Source organism: Piliocolobus tephrosceles, chromosome 19, assembly GCF_002776525.5.
Source record: "Piliocolobus tephrosceles isolate RC106 chromosome 19, ASM277652v3, whole genome shotgun sequence".
Classification (NCBI taxonomy): Eukaryota; Metazoa; Chordata; class Mammalia; order Primates; family Cercopithecidae; genus Piliocolobus; species Piliocolobus tephrosceles.
Window position 1 is genome coordinate 2,650,064 of NC_045452.1, and position 15,770 is coordinate 2,665,833.

Sequence of the window (15,770 nt, forward strand, 5' to 3'; positions counted from 1 at the left end):
TCCTCCCATCTCGGCCTCCTGAGTAGCTGGGACCACAGGTGTGCACCACCATGCCTGGCTAATTTTTAAAAATTTTTTGGTAGAGATGGGGTCTCACTATGTTGCTCAGGCTCCCTCTCATATAGCTAGAGCTACGCTATTGATTCTGTCTCTGCAGAATCTTGACTAACAAAGCAGCTGATACTTGATATCTAACCCATATATATCATTATATTATTGGGGCACAACTGGGAAAATGCAAACATTTACTTAGACAATTATTAAAGCTAAATTGATGTTAATTTAAATAATTAATATGCCTCACTAAGATGTGAAATATAGGAATAAATTTAGTAATTGTTTTTGAAGGACAGCTTTATAGGAAAATAAAAAAGAACTTACTAATTGTGGAACTTCTCATAAAGTATGAGAAGTTTATATTTTAAACAACTTTAAAATATGAACTATAAACAAGATGTGAACTGGAAATTTCTTTCCTATTGAAAGCTAAGTAAATTTGTCTCAAATCTCTTATTCTATGTTCTCCAAAATATCTGCAAATTCCCAGACATATAAACACATATAACTGCACTTATTATTTCTAAACAGTTTTTGGCTCTGATGCCTTGCTTCAAGCTTTGTTACACATCTGTATATCATCAGAGCTCCTTGTACCAATTGACTAAAAGTGACTTGTCATGTGTTTACATCTAAATTCTAAGTAGGCTACACTAAAAAACAGGCTGATGCTCACGTAGATCCAGGTCAGTTAGACATCCACAGGATGAACATCTGGGGGATGCAACAGCACTAGCTCCTGGTGCTCAGGCCAATGGTCAGGGAGAGACAATGATGTGGTAACTGGGGTAGGGAGAGGGATGGAGGGCTGGACCCTAAATGACATCCTCGCACCCTACACCATCACCACCCAAAGATACAAACCCATGCAAACATTCTCTAAAGTACTTCAAAACAAAGGAAGCAATGGGTACTCACATAGTAAAGACTAGAAGACAAACTCCCCAAGTATACTAGATTTTTTTAAAACTGGAAGATTAATAGCAGATGAAGAAAAGCACTGAGACAAGTTAACAGGAAATGAATAAAGGAATCTTCTAGATGGCTCTAAAAAGCCACAAAAAGTTGTTCAAAACTGCCTACGCTCACCTGGTTAATGTCAGCCAGTGGCTCCTCCTCCTGCACTAGCATTTGAGAAAACTGCAGGCCCTGTTCCGGACTGATCTTCATTACACCCCTCAGCAGAAAGATCCAGTCTGGGGTGTACCCAACCTAGAAGCAAGGGAGCACCAATCAGGAAAATCAATGAAAAACCCTGGGCATTAGAAAAGGAAGTTATCCATCCTTTGTTTTAAACTCATGTTAACAAAGAAATGAGCAGCAACATTATCATTTGTAGGTACCACCTTCTGCCAAACACAATATCCAATTAAATAAATTGATTTCATGTCCATGGAAGGCATAATTAACTATACAAGCAGCCCAGACCACAAATAAGTTCCCTGATCTGTTGCAAACACAGCCTGCCTGTGAGCACACAGGGACAAGATCTGGAAGTCTGCCAAAATATCAAATTAACATACAGAAGGAAGAGAGGGAGAGAAAAAACAAGATAAAGCTCCCAAATAAAAAGAAGATGGAAGGACTGGAAAACTAAGGATAATAAAAAACTGAAGAGAATACAATATGATCATTATGAATAAAGATCCTAATAGCAACACTGCCAACTCTCACACCAGAGGACTTATAAAGAAGGGTATTTTATAAACTTTAAAATCAGCAACCACTCAACCACATGTGAGGTGCAGATGGTTCAACACACGTTACCTTTTTGGCATAGAGCACAATTTTTTGGAATTGGCCTGTTTCTGCAAAACACTGGATCACTTTGCTTGGCACGTTTGCCCGAAGGTACACACTCAAAGCGAGCATGGGGTCAGTGGTTTTGACCAAGTCTCCGAGCTCCTCTGAGCACTCCAGCTGTGGTATGCCAAGGGACAAGGCAAAGTTAGGAGGTGGGCAGGGAGCCTGGACCAAGCTGTGCGGGGGCTACCATCTCCCAAGTGTTTCTACCTTATCTTCTTTCAGCCACTTCTCTAGGAGTTGCTTACGCCCCTGCTGAAGAACCAGATGGCAAAGTTCTAGGGATTCAAGTTTATTGAGCTGGCCCTGGTCAAGCAGGATTCCAAAGTACTGCAGCAATGGAGAAGCCTGGCCAGGCTGAGCGGGTATACTCTGGAATTTCTGGACCGTCTCTCTGGTACGCAGGATTCCCTAGTAATAAATGGAAAAATAGGTCATTGTGTTGTAATCACGGGGGATCCCTTCACTCAACTTGCTTCTATGTAAAAACAAAAATCTGCCAGTGGAAATTCCACACTGCTCTGTCATAGACAAAATGTCCTCTACCAAGGCAACTGCTTCTATCTTCAGTAAGAACCATAAGTATGGGGGAATCTAGGTCCTCCAGGTGGCTTCACACTTAGGGTCTTACTTCTCCCCCAGCATGCTGCAGTGAGAATTTAGCCTCTCAATCAGTCTTGCAGTAGTGAAGTTCTACTATCGTTATATTCTAATTCAAAATACTCACATTCACAGATGAAGGCTAGAAATGGTTTGTTCATAACCACCCCTTGAAAGACAAGAAAAATTCTTTCAAGGACCAGCAACTTGAAAGTCGTTATCTACTCAGGAGCAGATCCAGTCTCTGAACAATTTATCCAAATGAAATAAACTAAAGAAAAAGCCTTATGCAGAAATGCTATATTCTGAAAGAGTGGAGGAAGTCCAGAGCAGGACTACTGCTAAATAAAACAGGGAACAACCACTTGGTGTATTGTACAGTTGCATATTTGACAACCAGGCAGCAAGAGTGGAAAATTCTAAGTTGCGAAAATGTGAAACTGTACCTAAGCCGTTGGGTGAGAGGTATGTATGCACACAAAGTGGGAGATAGGAAGAAGTGCTGATGCAGCAAGAGCGTGCTTTTTGTTTACTTCCCTTACTGTTAAGCCATTGGTGCAAAAATTTTAAACTAAAAACTCCTAATATAACACTAATAGACTGCAATACCAGTAGTGAAATGCTTTTATGACTTATTTTCCTCTCAAGGTTGGTTCTTAACATCCAGAACACTTGAACAGTATTCAAGGTTTATCACCTTTGGTGCAGACGCTGCAACTTTGGCGGCTTCAGCATAGCTGCCCTGTGCAAAGAGGGTACTGAATTTTCTTGCAAACAACTTCTCTGCCCCAGCCAGGTTACTACGAATGGCCAAACGCAGACCAAGGTCTGGATTCTGAAGCACGTTGGTTGCATAATTCACAATATTATCTTCCTCGACACAAACTGACAGCACCTGTAAGGACCCAACAAGTGAGAGCGGCCCGGCCTAGAAGAGTGCTCTACCATCCCTCTGCCATGTTCCCTCTACCATCCCTCGGCCATGTTCCCCTCTACCATCCCTCGGTCATGTCCTCTCTACCATCCCTCTGCCATTTTCCCTCTACCATCCCTCGGCCATGTTCCCTCCCGATGCTGGAGGGTAGCCACATTCTCAGGCGACTGTTGAGCACACCTGTGATGGTGGCCCTCATAGTGAAAGGATGCAAAGCAGCCGAAAGCCGAATGGTAACAAAACAGAACAGCACAGGAGTCTATGTAGTTGTTAAAGTTACATAGATAAGCACCCCAGTGATGCGTTCTGCACTACAGCAAAATGGCCTATGTGGAAGGAACTGACAATTTTTCTTCTTAAAGTTTTTATTTTTAAAGCACAGAGTTTCTTTTCTTTCTTTTTTAAAAAATATTTTTCTGTAGTCCCAGCTATTCGGGAGGCTGAGGCAAGAGAATGGCGTGAATCCGGGAGGCGGAGCTTGCAGTGAGCCAAGATCACTCCACTGCATTCCAGCCTGGGCGACAGAGCGAGACCCTATCTCTACAAATATGGGCGACAGAGCGAGACCCTATCTCTACAAATATAGGGTCTCGCTCTGTCGCCCAGGCTGGATTCAAACTCCTAGCCTCAAGCAATCCTCCTGCCTCAGCCTCCCAAAGTGCTGGGATTATAGGCATCAGCCACTGTTCCTGATTTTTTTTTTCCCCCGAGACAGGCTCTCACTCTGTCACCCAGGCTGGAGTGCAATGGTGTGATCATAGCTCACTGCAGCCTCAAACTCCTGGGCTCAAGCCATCCTCCTGCCTCGACCTCCCATGCAGTTGGGATTACAGGCATAAACTACTGTGCCCAGCCAAGAGTTTCTTCTTTTAACTATTTTTTTCAACTATGGTTGGGAAAAGTAACTTAAATACCATAGTATCTGCTTTTTCAACCCTCCCCAATTAGGGTGTGCATGGTATGAAGATGATGTGCATGAGAACTGCTGTTCCATATGCAGGAAGGAGCTGCTCTCCTCCTGGAATCAATCCTGTGTAAGGAATGGTGCTGTCTGAAGAGAGGAAGTGCCAATATGAAGGAGAAGGAGACATGGGTTTAAGTTTAATAACAGCAACTAATAATAGCTACACCCAGCCGCTTTCCTAGAGAAGGGGGAAAGTTTAAACGCCAGTCCCTAATGAATGGAAAAGGTGGAAAACGAAATGTCAGAGTTACACACCTGTCCCTTTTTGTTGACACCAATAATTCCAGAGGTCGGTTTGTGTGGAGCAGTGACAAATATTGTGTCAGCACTAATACGGTTCACGTAGATGCACACGCCAGACTCTAGGTCGTACAGATGAAGATAGCCATACATTGTGATCAAGTAAATAACACCGTGTTTAGCTCCGATCTATAAGAAGACAGACAGCAAGCGGTTGCGAAGTAAGGAGGAGAAGCCATGTGGGTAAAAAGAGCTCACAAACGATAAAGAGGATTCTTTTTGTTTGTTTGTTTGTTTTTTGAGATAGGGTCTTGCTGTGTCGCCAAGGCTGGAGTGTAGTGGTACCACCATAGCTCACTGCAACTTCCACCCTCTGGGCTCAGGTGATCCTCCCATCTTAGCCTCCAGTGTAGCTGGGACTACAAGTGTGAGCTGCCACACCCAGTTATTACAAGGATTCTTCAGTCTCTCAGGCCAAGAGATTACTGGTGGGAGCAATGCTTCCATGAGACATGGATTATAAGTTGTACTTGATTGAGAATTAGTTTTAAAGCCAGTACTTCGTCCAACCACTCTCAAATACAGGTCCAATAAACTCAGGCTACTCCATTTATCTTTCAGGTAGGGCGATCCTTACACAGTTTATCAAACCCATTTAAGCAAGCTGTGAGTTCATAAGGGGAAAGTTCTGGACAAAGACCTCAAAAGCCAGGTTGATGTTCCAGCATGCCTTCCACCACCACTTACTAACCTTTGAGTTTTGCCAAATGCGATTAACTTTTACAGAAAAATATTTAACACACAAGAAAACCTGAAGGGGCTTGAGGGAAAAAAAAACAGATGCATTTGCCCAACCAGATTATTAAACATATATATTAAACATACAGTAATTTTTGTAGCATGATTTTACCATTGGAAGAGAGAGAGAGAGAAACAAACTTAATTGAGAGCCCGGAAAGAGAATGGATCACACATGAGAATTTATTAAGAATGAGTGTGTGGTGGCTAATGACTATAGGCACAGCTACTTGGGAAGCCAAGGCAGGAAGATCACTTGAGCCCAGGAGTTTTTGAGTCTAACCTGAGCAATGTAGCAAGACTCCAACTCTAAAATAATAAGTAATTAGTAGGTAACATATTAGTGGAAAATAGGCACTTTAATCAATATATAACATATATTATTAATATAGTCAGCTAGCTCTCTGGAGATGGAGGTAAGAGTAAAGAACTGAATTTCCATCTTACATTTTAGATCAAAGTAAATTCCAGATGGGTCAAAGATTTTAAGTAAAAAACACAATTAGGAGAGCAACGAAAGAAAATATAGTAAATGTTGTGGCCATGTTGAGGTGCAGAATTAGTCTCAAAACATGATACGATTGCCACACAAAAATGCAACACTTCCATAAGGTGGCATGTATCACAAATTATGACTGGGAAAAACATTCAAAACACATCAGACATGTAGCATTCTATAAGTACAAAAAGCTCTTACGAATAAGGTAAAAATCCTGGAGTTGGGCATAGTGGCACACGCCTGTAACCCCAGCTACTTGGGAGGCTGAGGCAGGAAGATCTCTAGAGGCCAGGAGTTCAAGACTGGCCTAGGCAACACAGCAAGACCCCATCTCTATTTTTTTAAAAAAGATCCTGATAGAAAAAAAAAAATGCAAAGATTAGGAAAAGGCAATTAGCCAGATACATATGAGTGGCTGATACATCAATTCTACCTTGATGGTAACCAAGGGAAAGACATCACAACATGGGATGCTGTCCAGCTACCAAGGGCAGCATCAGTAGGAATGTGAACTGGCCAGCATGGTCAGGAGAGTCTGTGAGGGGAATGTGCCTCTGACTCAACGGTTTAATTTCTAGGAATTTATCCTCAGACTTTTAGACTAACATACAAAGACGTACGGAGCACAATGTTCCTTAGAGTATTTCTTGTAAATGTAAATACCAATCAACAGGAGATGTTTAAATGAGTTGTGGCACATCCACAGAATAGATGATACAGACAACAAAATACATACATTATGTTATTGGCACAGGATGATCTACAACACAGCTAGAGGAGTTTATACAGCAGCAAGGCTAGTGGAGAGCCATTTTCATAAGAGTCCATCTGTATAAATCTGCATAAATGTATGCGTGTTAAGTTACTTCCAAAGGGGTAGCCAAATTATCAGCAGTGCTAGGATTTCAGGTGATATATAATTCTGCTGTTACATTTATTGATACTATTAGAAATGTATCGATAACATATATTTTATGAGAACAAAAGAGTCAAAAGGAGAATAGATTGTATAATTTTACATATATAATGTGATGCCAATTTTGTTCAGAAAAGGTATAGATCTAAATTTTTAATAAAACAAGTTGTAAGATTTTTTATTTTTATTTATTTATTTTTTTGGAGATGAAGTCTCGCTCCAGGCTGGAGTGCAGTGGCATGCAGTGGTGTGATCTTGCCTCACCGCAATCTCTGCCTCCCGGGTTCTAGAAATTCTCCTGCTTCAGCCTCCCAAGTAGCTGGGATTACAGGTGCATACTGCCACGCCCAGCTAATTTTTTGTATTTTAGTAGGGACAGAGTTTCACCATGTTGCCCAGGCTGGTGTCGAACTCCTGAGCTCAGGCAATCCGCCCACCTCGGCCTCCCAAAGTGCTGAGAATACAGGTGTGAGCCACCGTGCCCAGCCAAGATTTTTTATGTATTTTACATCCAACTGGTTCACTTACAGAGTAATGTTTTCTTTTTAAAAAAATCTTTCAATTTTTATTACTCAAAAAAGCTTCATTTTTTATTTAGCTTTCTGACTGTGCCTTCGACACTTCCACAACAATATTCTGCTCCTCAATAAGGAAAGCACACTTGGTCCTGTCACGAGCACACTCAGCACACATGGAACCACCACAGGCCTTGCTGACATGGGTTTCAGTTTTAGAGAACCTTCACTTCAGGTCTCACAGCACCAACTCTTCGAAGTCTGGCTGGACACAGGCCACATGCAGGTTCAGGTGTCTTCCCAATCTTCTTGATGTAAAGGTGAACAATTCTACTACCAGGGGCTCGGGACTGCCTAGTTTCATTAGAAGCTGCATGTCAAACACTGGGTCATTCTGAGTGAAAGCTCAAAGGACTGTCCCCGGGAGCTCTAGGCCCCCTCGATGGCAGCCAGTTGTAAAAGAAATAAGTGTTTTATTCTTTTTTTTAATTATTATATTTTAAGTTCTGGGTTACATGTGCAGAATGTGCAGTTTTGTTACATAGGTATACACATGCCCTGGTGGTTTATTGCACCCATCAACCTGTCACCTACATTAGGTATTTTATTCTTTAAATATTCTCATACCACAGTGAACATCTAATGTCTTATAAGGGAAAGGGCTGAGGACTTCAGTGTGTGACTTGGCAAAGTCTTCCTGCTGCCCTAACTCACCCTCATGCAGTACATTCCTTTCTACGAACAGGGCTTTCCCAGCTCACACACCAAAGCCTTAGGCCTCTAAATGGGTTTGAAAGCATCACAGTGGCAGGAGACAGCAGAAGTAGACTAAAAATGGCAGCCTCCTGTATCTTGGGAGGCGCTAGAGTAGATTTTAGGACACGAAGATGTTTAGAGAGCAGCACACTCATACCTGCATAGCCACTGGAAAATCAGTCTGTGCCTCTGGAGGGAAAAACACATCTACTGCTTTCTTTACAAAAGGTTGGTTTCCCGCTGCAGGCTGTCCAACTTCAATGATGTGCAACTAGAAGAGATTTTAGGTCAATCGAGGGGACCGCGTGTGGTGGTGGACGAGTACTAGCCAAAGGCACAGAGGCAAGTGGAGCCTCAGCTCCACACACTGGATGATTAACACTAAAAGTCACATTCAACCAAAGCAGAACAACTCCCTTGTCGGAGTGCCTGTGATTATCCAATAACCTGCTGCCCACCACCAAGCACAGCACAAAGGGCCAATGCCAGGCAGCCTAGGAGCCTCAGTTCCAGCACAGTGGCAGTCACTTCCCCTCCCTGGGCCTGGATGCTGATGAAACAAAGAGCTCCAGTCAGAACTTCCAGCTCTGCTCTCTGCTGCCCTCCTACGTATGGCCCAGACTCACACAAGCCTGTTAGTGCAAGATCTCATCACTGGAGGCCAAACTCACGAGACACCCTCACCATGGCACAGGTCTGAGGTTTTCAAGGTTGTGCTGGGCGGGGGTAAGAATCTGATGAGGGAGCCCATCCCTGCCTTTAGAAGAACAGCTCCAAGTTCTGACCTACGCCAGTGCCTTCCCTATACCTTTCTTTCTTTCTTTCTTTCTTTTTTTGAGATGGGAGTCTCGCTCTGTCGCTCAGGCTGGAGTACAGTGGCGCGATCTCAGCTCATTGAAACCTCTGCCTCCCAGGTTCAAGTGATTCTTGTGCCTCAGCCTCCCAAGTAGCTGAGATTACAGATGCATGCCACCATACCCGGCTAATTTTTGTATTTTTAGTAGAGATGCGGTTTCTTCCATGTTGGCCAGGCTGGTCTCAAACTCCCAACCTCAGGTAATCCACCCCCACTCACCTCCCAAAATGCTGGGATTACAGGCATGAGCCACCACGCCCAGCCCCCATAACTTTCATCTAAAGAAAAAATACTATAACTAACACAAGTCCACAAAAAAATCCAAAATGGACAGTAAGAGACATGAAACAAGGGCAGGAGGCTGGGCTTAGAGGACACAGACGACAGTGTTTATCGGGGGCAGTCTGGGTTGGCAGTCTGGGTTTGGCCAGGCAGAGAGAGGAGGGAAACACCAAAAGGGCTCAGATAAGGAGGGGAGCAGCACTGAGAGCAGGGCTAGTGGGGGAGCTGAGTGGCAAGCATGTGAGCACTCCTGTGGGTGCAGACATGGGGGAATAGAAGTCTTGCACTGGGAGCTTTAAGGTAGACAAAAGGTAGTTTAGGAAAATTATCTGGCTAGGCCTATTGGTAAGAAAGCGTAAAGCAGGTCTGAGGACCTAATAAATGGCTATTCTGTAACCCAAATGTGAGGTGAGAAGGGCTTAGTGTACCACAAAAGGGTAAGTCAGATGTAAGACTTGTTAAAAGTCAGATAGTGACGAATGAATGGAATGGGGCTTGACAGCTATGGGTTCTTGCTTTGGAGCTGAGAAGGTTGACACTGCCAGCAGAAGCAGAGGTACAAAAAGGATACTAGGCTCTCAGGGCGGCAGCAGGAGGAGGTCGGCAGAAAAGAACTGTGTCCAGGCAAGTTCCGACCCACATGTGGAGACAGTTGGCCAGTCCCAAAAGGACAGGTGAGTCCTGAAAGGAAGGTGCATGCCAGGGCACAGGCGGGGCGGGGGCCCTCCCAGGACTTCACACACACCCTGCAGCAGGGAGGACCAAGTCTGCCACAAGACACAGGGCCGCTCCAGGACAGGTACTGTCAGGAAACCACATTTCCCAGGTTCTCTGGGTCACAGAAGACCTCCTGGTACAACTCCAGCTCAGCTGGAGGGGCATGCCCACCAGAGAGCGGGGTGTAGAGAGAACCCCCAGCCCTTTCTCTTCTCGGGGCTGCCATCTGTGGAAAGTGCTCTTCTCCACAGGGCACTCCGTGAGGTGGGCTCTGCTCCTGAGAGGGAGGCCTGTCGCTGCCCTGCTGCATCTGTGAAGGAGAGGTGTGCCTCACTCTAAGGGAATATGGGAGCAAGCTCTTTGAGCCACATAACTAAAGTCAGTGTCCTTCATCAGCAACAAGGCTAACATTCGACCCGACCCCTTTTTCTTCTAGCTGTCAAATGAGGAGGGCATGAAGTATGTTATTCAACAGGAGGCCAAAGTATTCAAAGTGTATTTCAGATGTCAAAGTTTGTAAAGCCACATTCTAATTGAGATCTCCTCTGCCTTGGGGAATATTTCAGGGCTAACGAACAACCCAAAATTATGGTTTCAGGAAGTGTTTTTCACAAGACGACTGTCTTGAAGCAGCTCTCCAAGTGGCTGAGACCACGCTGGTGGAAACCAAGGTCTCCCTGACATCACAAGTTCTTCTCTCTCCTCACCTCTGCCCATGGCAGCCCTGCTGAGCAGCCGCTGGCCATGTCCCTGAGCCTGATAAAACCCAACTGGCTCCTGGGCACAGTCTCATCTCTCTGGAGCCTCCCTGAGGTTCCTACCAACCACTTGGGCAGAACCATGCTGATGGCAAGGATGGACCCACACTGGCGATTTCACAGTCATCTCTCCAAGAGCAGAAACTGTGCCTCACTTACCATTTTTTTTTTTTTTTTGGATATGGAGTCTCGCTCTGTCACCCAGGCTAGAGTGCAGTGGCGCAATCTCGGCTCAGTGCAACCTCCGCCTCCCAGGTTCAAGCAATTCTCCTCCCGAGTAGCTGGGACTACCAGTGCACGTGGCCACGCTCGGCTAATTTTTTGTATTTTAATAGAGATGGGGTTTTGCCATGTTGCCCAGGCTGGTGTAGAACTCCTGAGCTCAGGCAATCCGCCCGCCTCGGCCTCCCAAACTGCTAGGATTACAGGTGTGAGGTACTGCACCCGGCCGCCTCACTTACCTTTATAGTGCATTTCAGTCTAGTCTGTGTGGAAAGATTTTTTTTTTTTTTTTTTTTGAGACGGAGTCTGGCTGTGTAGCCCAGGCAGGAGTGCTGTGGTGTGATCTTGGCTCACTGCAACCTCTGCCTTGCAGGTCGCAGTTCAAGCAATTCTCCTGCCTCAGCCTCCCAAGTAGCTGGGTTTACGGGAATGCGCCACCGTGCCCGGGTAATTTTTTTTTTTTTTTTTGAGACGGAGTCTGGCTCTGTCGCTCAGACTGGAGTGCAGTGGTGCAATCTTGGCTCACTGCAAGCTCCTCCTCCCAGGTTCACATCATTCTCCTGCCTCAGCCTCCCGAGTAGCTGGGACTACAGGTGCCCACCACCGTGCCTGGCTAATTTTTTGTATTTTTAGTAGAGATGGGGTTTCACCGTGGTCTCGATCTCCTGACCTTGTGATCCGCCCGCCTCGGCCTCCCAAAGTGCTGGGATTACAGGCGTGAGCCACTGCGCCCGGCAACCGGGTAATTTTTGTATTTTTAGTAGAGACGGGATTTCACCATGTTGGCCAGGCTGATTTTGAATTCCTGACCTCGTGATCCACCCGCCTTGGCCTCCCAAAGTGTTGGGATTACAAGCGTGAGTTACTGCGCCCAGCCTAAGAGCATTTTTTAGGGGAATGGGGCCACTTAATCATGTGCATCATGGTGCACAGTTCTCACCACCATGAACTTTTTCTCACACAGACATCTGCAGGCCATGCCCAGCCACACACACGCATACCCCTAACACCAGCTCATGACACTTTTCTCAGGGAGAAGACAATAGAGTAGATCTTACCTTGCCTCCTGTAGGATTACGTACAGCAAAGCAGAAAAGGGTGGCAGGCTTGGCATTCCCCTCCATCTTGAGCTCTGCAAAAGCAGCGGCATGGCCTTCTATGGGTTGTGAAACCTTCCTATCCACAGAGTAGAGCTGCATTGCCCCAACCACACGGTTTTGCTAAGAAAAGATATTATACAATGAAAGGGAGAGAAAAGGGAGGAATATAAAGAAAGAATTCTTAAAATATATATCTAAAATGAAAGTCTCATACATTAGAGGTATACTTCCTCTAATAAAAATTAAATGCATTAGCTATTAAAGGCATGATGTCACTCTGAATTTGATGTGGAAAGATGGCAAACACTATGGAAAAAAATAAGACCACAAAAAAGTAAGATGGATGATCCCAATTTGTTAAATATAATAAGCATGAAAGCATTTTTTCATGGAAAGTAACTCGTGCACTTTGGAGGAAAAACTCCAGAGCATTAATAGTAGTTAAATCAGTGGGATGCAATCACAGGTAATTTTGAAAACTGTGTTTTCTGAAATTTCTACGTAGCAAAAATTGTATTTAATAAAAACTAATAAGGCCAGCACGGTGGCTCACACCTGCAATCCTAGCACCTTGGTAGAATCACTTGAGGCCAAGAGTTCAAGACTAGTCTGGGCAACACAGCAAGACGCCATCTCTACAAAAAAATAAGAAAATTAGCTGGTCATGGTGGCACACGCTTGTTGTCTTAGCTACTCAGGAGGCCAAGGCAGGGGGATTGCTTAAGCCAAGAAGTTCAAGGTTGCAGTGAGCTATGACTATAGCACTGCACTGCAGCCTGGGTGGCAGAGCAAGACGCTGTCTCTAAAAAAATCAAAACCCCCAACCAGTAACACTTACATCTTTTATAAAACTTAGAATTTATGATTTCTCTTTTTTTTTTTTTTTTTTTTGAGGCAAAGTCTTGCTCTGTCACCCAGGCTGGAGTGCAGTGGCATGATCTCGGCTCACTGCAAGCTCCGCCTCCCAGGTTCACGCCATTCTCCTGCCTCAGCCTCCCGAGTAGCTGGGACTACAGGCGCCCGCCACCTCGCCCGGCTAATTTTTTGTAGAGACAGGGTTTCACTGTGTTAACTAGGATGGTCTTGATCTCCTGACCTTGTGATCCGCCCGCCTTGGCCTCCTAAAGTGCTGGGATTACAGGCATGAGCCACTGCGCTCGGCCTTACGTTTAACTTTTTGAGGAACTGCCAAACTGCTTTCCACAGCATCTGAACAATTTTATATTCCTACCACTAATGTAGGAGGGTTCCAATTTCTCCACATCATTGCCAACACTTCTTTTCTTTTCTTTTTTTGAGACGGAGTTTCGCCCTTGTTGCCCAGGCTGGAGTGCAATGGTGTGATCTTGGCTCACTGCAACCTCTGCCCCCTGGGTTCAAGCAATTTTGCCTCAGCTTCCCGAGTAGCTGGGATTACAGGCATGCACCACCACACCCGGCTAATTTTGTATTTTTAGCAGAGACGGGGTTTCTTCATGTTGGTCAGGCTGGTCTTGAACTCCTGACTTCAGGGCCAACACTTATTTTCTACTTTGTAAAAATTATAACCACCCGAGTGGGTGTAAAGTAGTACTTTATTGTGGTTTCGAGGGGGGATTGTTTTTCCTAATGGCTAATGATGTCAAGCAAGTCCTTTGCCCATTTTTTAACTGGGTTGACTTTTTGTTGCTGAGTTGTAAGTGTTCTTTGGATATTCTGGATACTAGAACCTTATCAGATATATGATTTTCAAATATTATATCCCAGGTTGTCTTTTCACTTTATTGACAATATCCTTTTATGCAAAAAGTTTTAAATTCTGAAGTCCAAATTATCAGTTGTTTAATTTTGTTGTTCAGTCTTTTGGGGCTATGATATATCTAAGAATCCATGCCAAACCCAAAGTCATAAAGCTTTCTCCTTATGTTTTCTTCTAAGAGTTTTGTAGTTTTAGCTTCTACATTGAGGTTTCAGATCTATTTTGAGTTTATTTTTGTACACGGTGTGAGGCAGGTGACCAAATCCATTCTTTTGCATGTGGATATTTAGTTGTCCCAGCACCATTTCCTGAAGAGACTACTGTTTCCCCATTGAACAGTCTTGACACTTTCATCAAAAAACAATTGGCTACAGATGTAGGGGTGTACTCCTGGACTTTACATTTTTTCCCATTAGTCTACATGTCTATTCTCATGCCCATGAGGTTTTTTGTTGTTGGTAAATGCATGGGATTTTTTAATTTGTTGGTTTTTAGTTTGTCAGTAAAGCATATACAAGTAACTATGATTTATAATTTTTGTTTTATATTCCTCAAATATGATGGTTTCTTTGTAAAGAGGCATAATTCCCAAGAGTTTATTGTTGTTGTTGTTGTTTGTTTTGTTTTGTTTTTGAGAGTTTCACTCTTGTCGCCCAGGCTGGAGTGCAATGGTGCGATCTTGGCTCACTGCAACCTCTGCATCCCAGGTTCAGGCAATTGTCCTGCCTCAGCCTCCCAAGTAACTGGGATTACAGGTACATGCCACCACTGTCAGTTAATTTTTATATTTTTAGTAAAGATGGGGTTTCACCACTTTGGCCAGGCTGGTCTCGAATTCCTTCCTGACTTCAGGTGATCCACCTGCCTCGGCCTCCCACAGTGCTGGGATTACAGGCGTGAACCACCATGCCTGGCCCCCAAGGGTATTTTTGAAAGCTTAATTGAGATATAATTCACATACCACAGAACTTATCTGTTTAAAGCAAGCTTGTCCAACACGTGGCCCATTACAGCCTTGTATGCGGCCCAAACACAAATTCATAAACTTTCTTAAAACATAATGAATTTTTGGCTAGGTGTGGTGGCTCATGCCTATAATCCCAGCACTTTGGGAGGCCGAGGCGGGCAGATCATCTGAGGTCAGGAATTCCAGACCAGCCTGACAAACATGGAAAAACCCCATCTCTACTAAAAATACAAAATTAGCCAGCTGTGGTGATGCATTCCTGTAATCCCAGCTACTCAGGAAGGCTGAGGCAGTAGAATCGCTTGAACCCCAGAGGCGGAAGTTGCGGTGAGCCAAGATCACGCCATTGCACTCCAGCCTGGGCAACAAGAGCGAAACTCGGTCTCAAAAAAAAAAAAAAAAAAAATTATATATATATATATAAAATGAATTTTTTTGCAATTTTTGTTTTTAGCTCATCAGCTATTGCTAGTGTATTTTATGTGTGCCCCAAGACAATTCTTCTTCCAATGTGGCCCGGGTGAGCCAAAAGATTGGACACCCCTGGTTTAAAGTATACCATCCAATGTCTCTTCATATACTCAGAGGGTTGTGCAATCATCACTACAATGTAGTTTTAGGACACTTTCATCCTTTAAAAGAAACCCAGGCCGGGCGCGGTGGCTCAAGCCTGTAATCCCAGCACTTTGGGAGGCCGAGACGGGCGGATCACGAGGTCAGGAGATCGAGACCATCCTGGCTAACGTGGTGAAACCCCGTCTCTACTAAAAACTACAAAAAACTAGCCGGGCGAGGTGGCGGCGCCTGTAGTCCCAGCTACTCGGGAGGCTGAGGCAGGAGAATGGCGTGAACCCGGGAGGCAGAGCTTGCAGTGAGCTGAGATCCGGCCACAGCACTCCAGCCTGGGTGACAGAACGAGACTCCGTCTCAAAAACAAAAAAAAAAAAAAGAAACCCTATTAGCATTCAATCCTCATTCCCATCTCCCACACTCCACCTCCAGTCATAGGCAACTACTTATCTATTTTCTGCGTCTATAGATCAGACTA

The 15,770-nt window shown here is 44.5% G+C and overlaps 1 protein-coding gene across 2 annotated transcripts in view; it reads right to left on the reverse strand.

Moving 5' to 3' along the window:
- The window catches only part of CLTCL1 (clathrin heavy chain like 1), a 106,705-nt gene that overhangs the window by 50,019 nt on the left and 40,916 nt on the right, over positions 1-15,770 (reverse strand). For both annotated transcript variants that reach the window (XM_023192627.2, XM_023192626.2), the window contains exons 4-10: positions 11,976-12,137; positions 8,240-8,353; positions 4,614-4,787; positions 3,158-3,355; positions 2,071-2,271; positions 1,825-1,977; positions 1,147-1,269 (exon numbers count right to left, since the gene is read on the reverse strand). In XM_023192627.2, the coding sequence (XP_023048395.1) occupies positions 1,147-1,269; positions 1,825-1,977; positions 2,071-2,271; positions 3,158-3,355; positions 4,614-4,787; positions 8,240-8,353; positions 11,976-12,137 (1,125 nt within the window). The remainder of the gene's footprint in view (positions 1-1,146; positions 1,270-1,824; positions 1,978-2,070; positions 2,272-3,157; positions 3,356-4,613; positions 4,788-8,239; positions 8,354-11,975; positions 12,138-15,770) is intronic.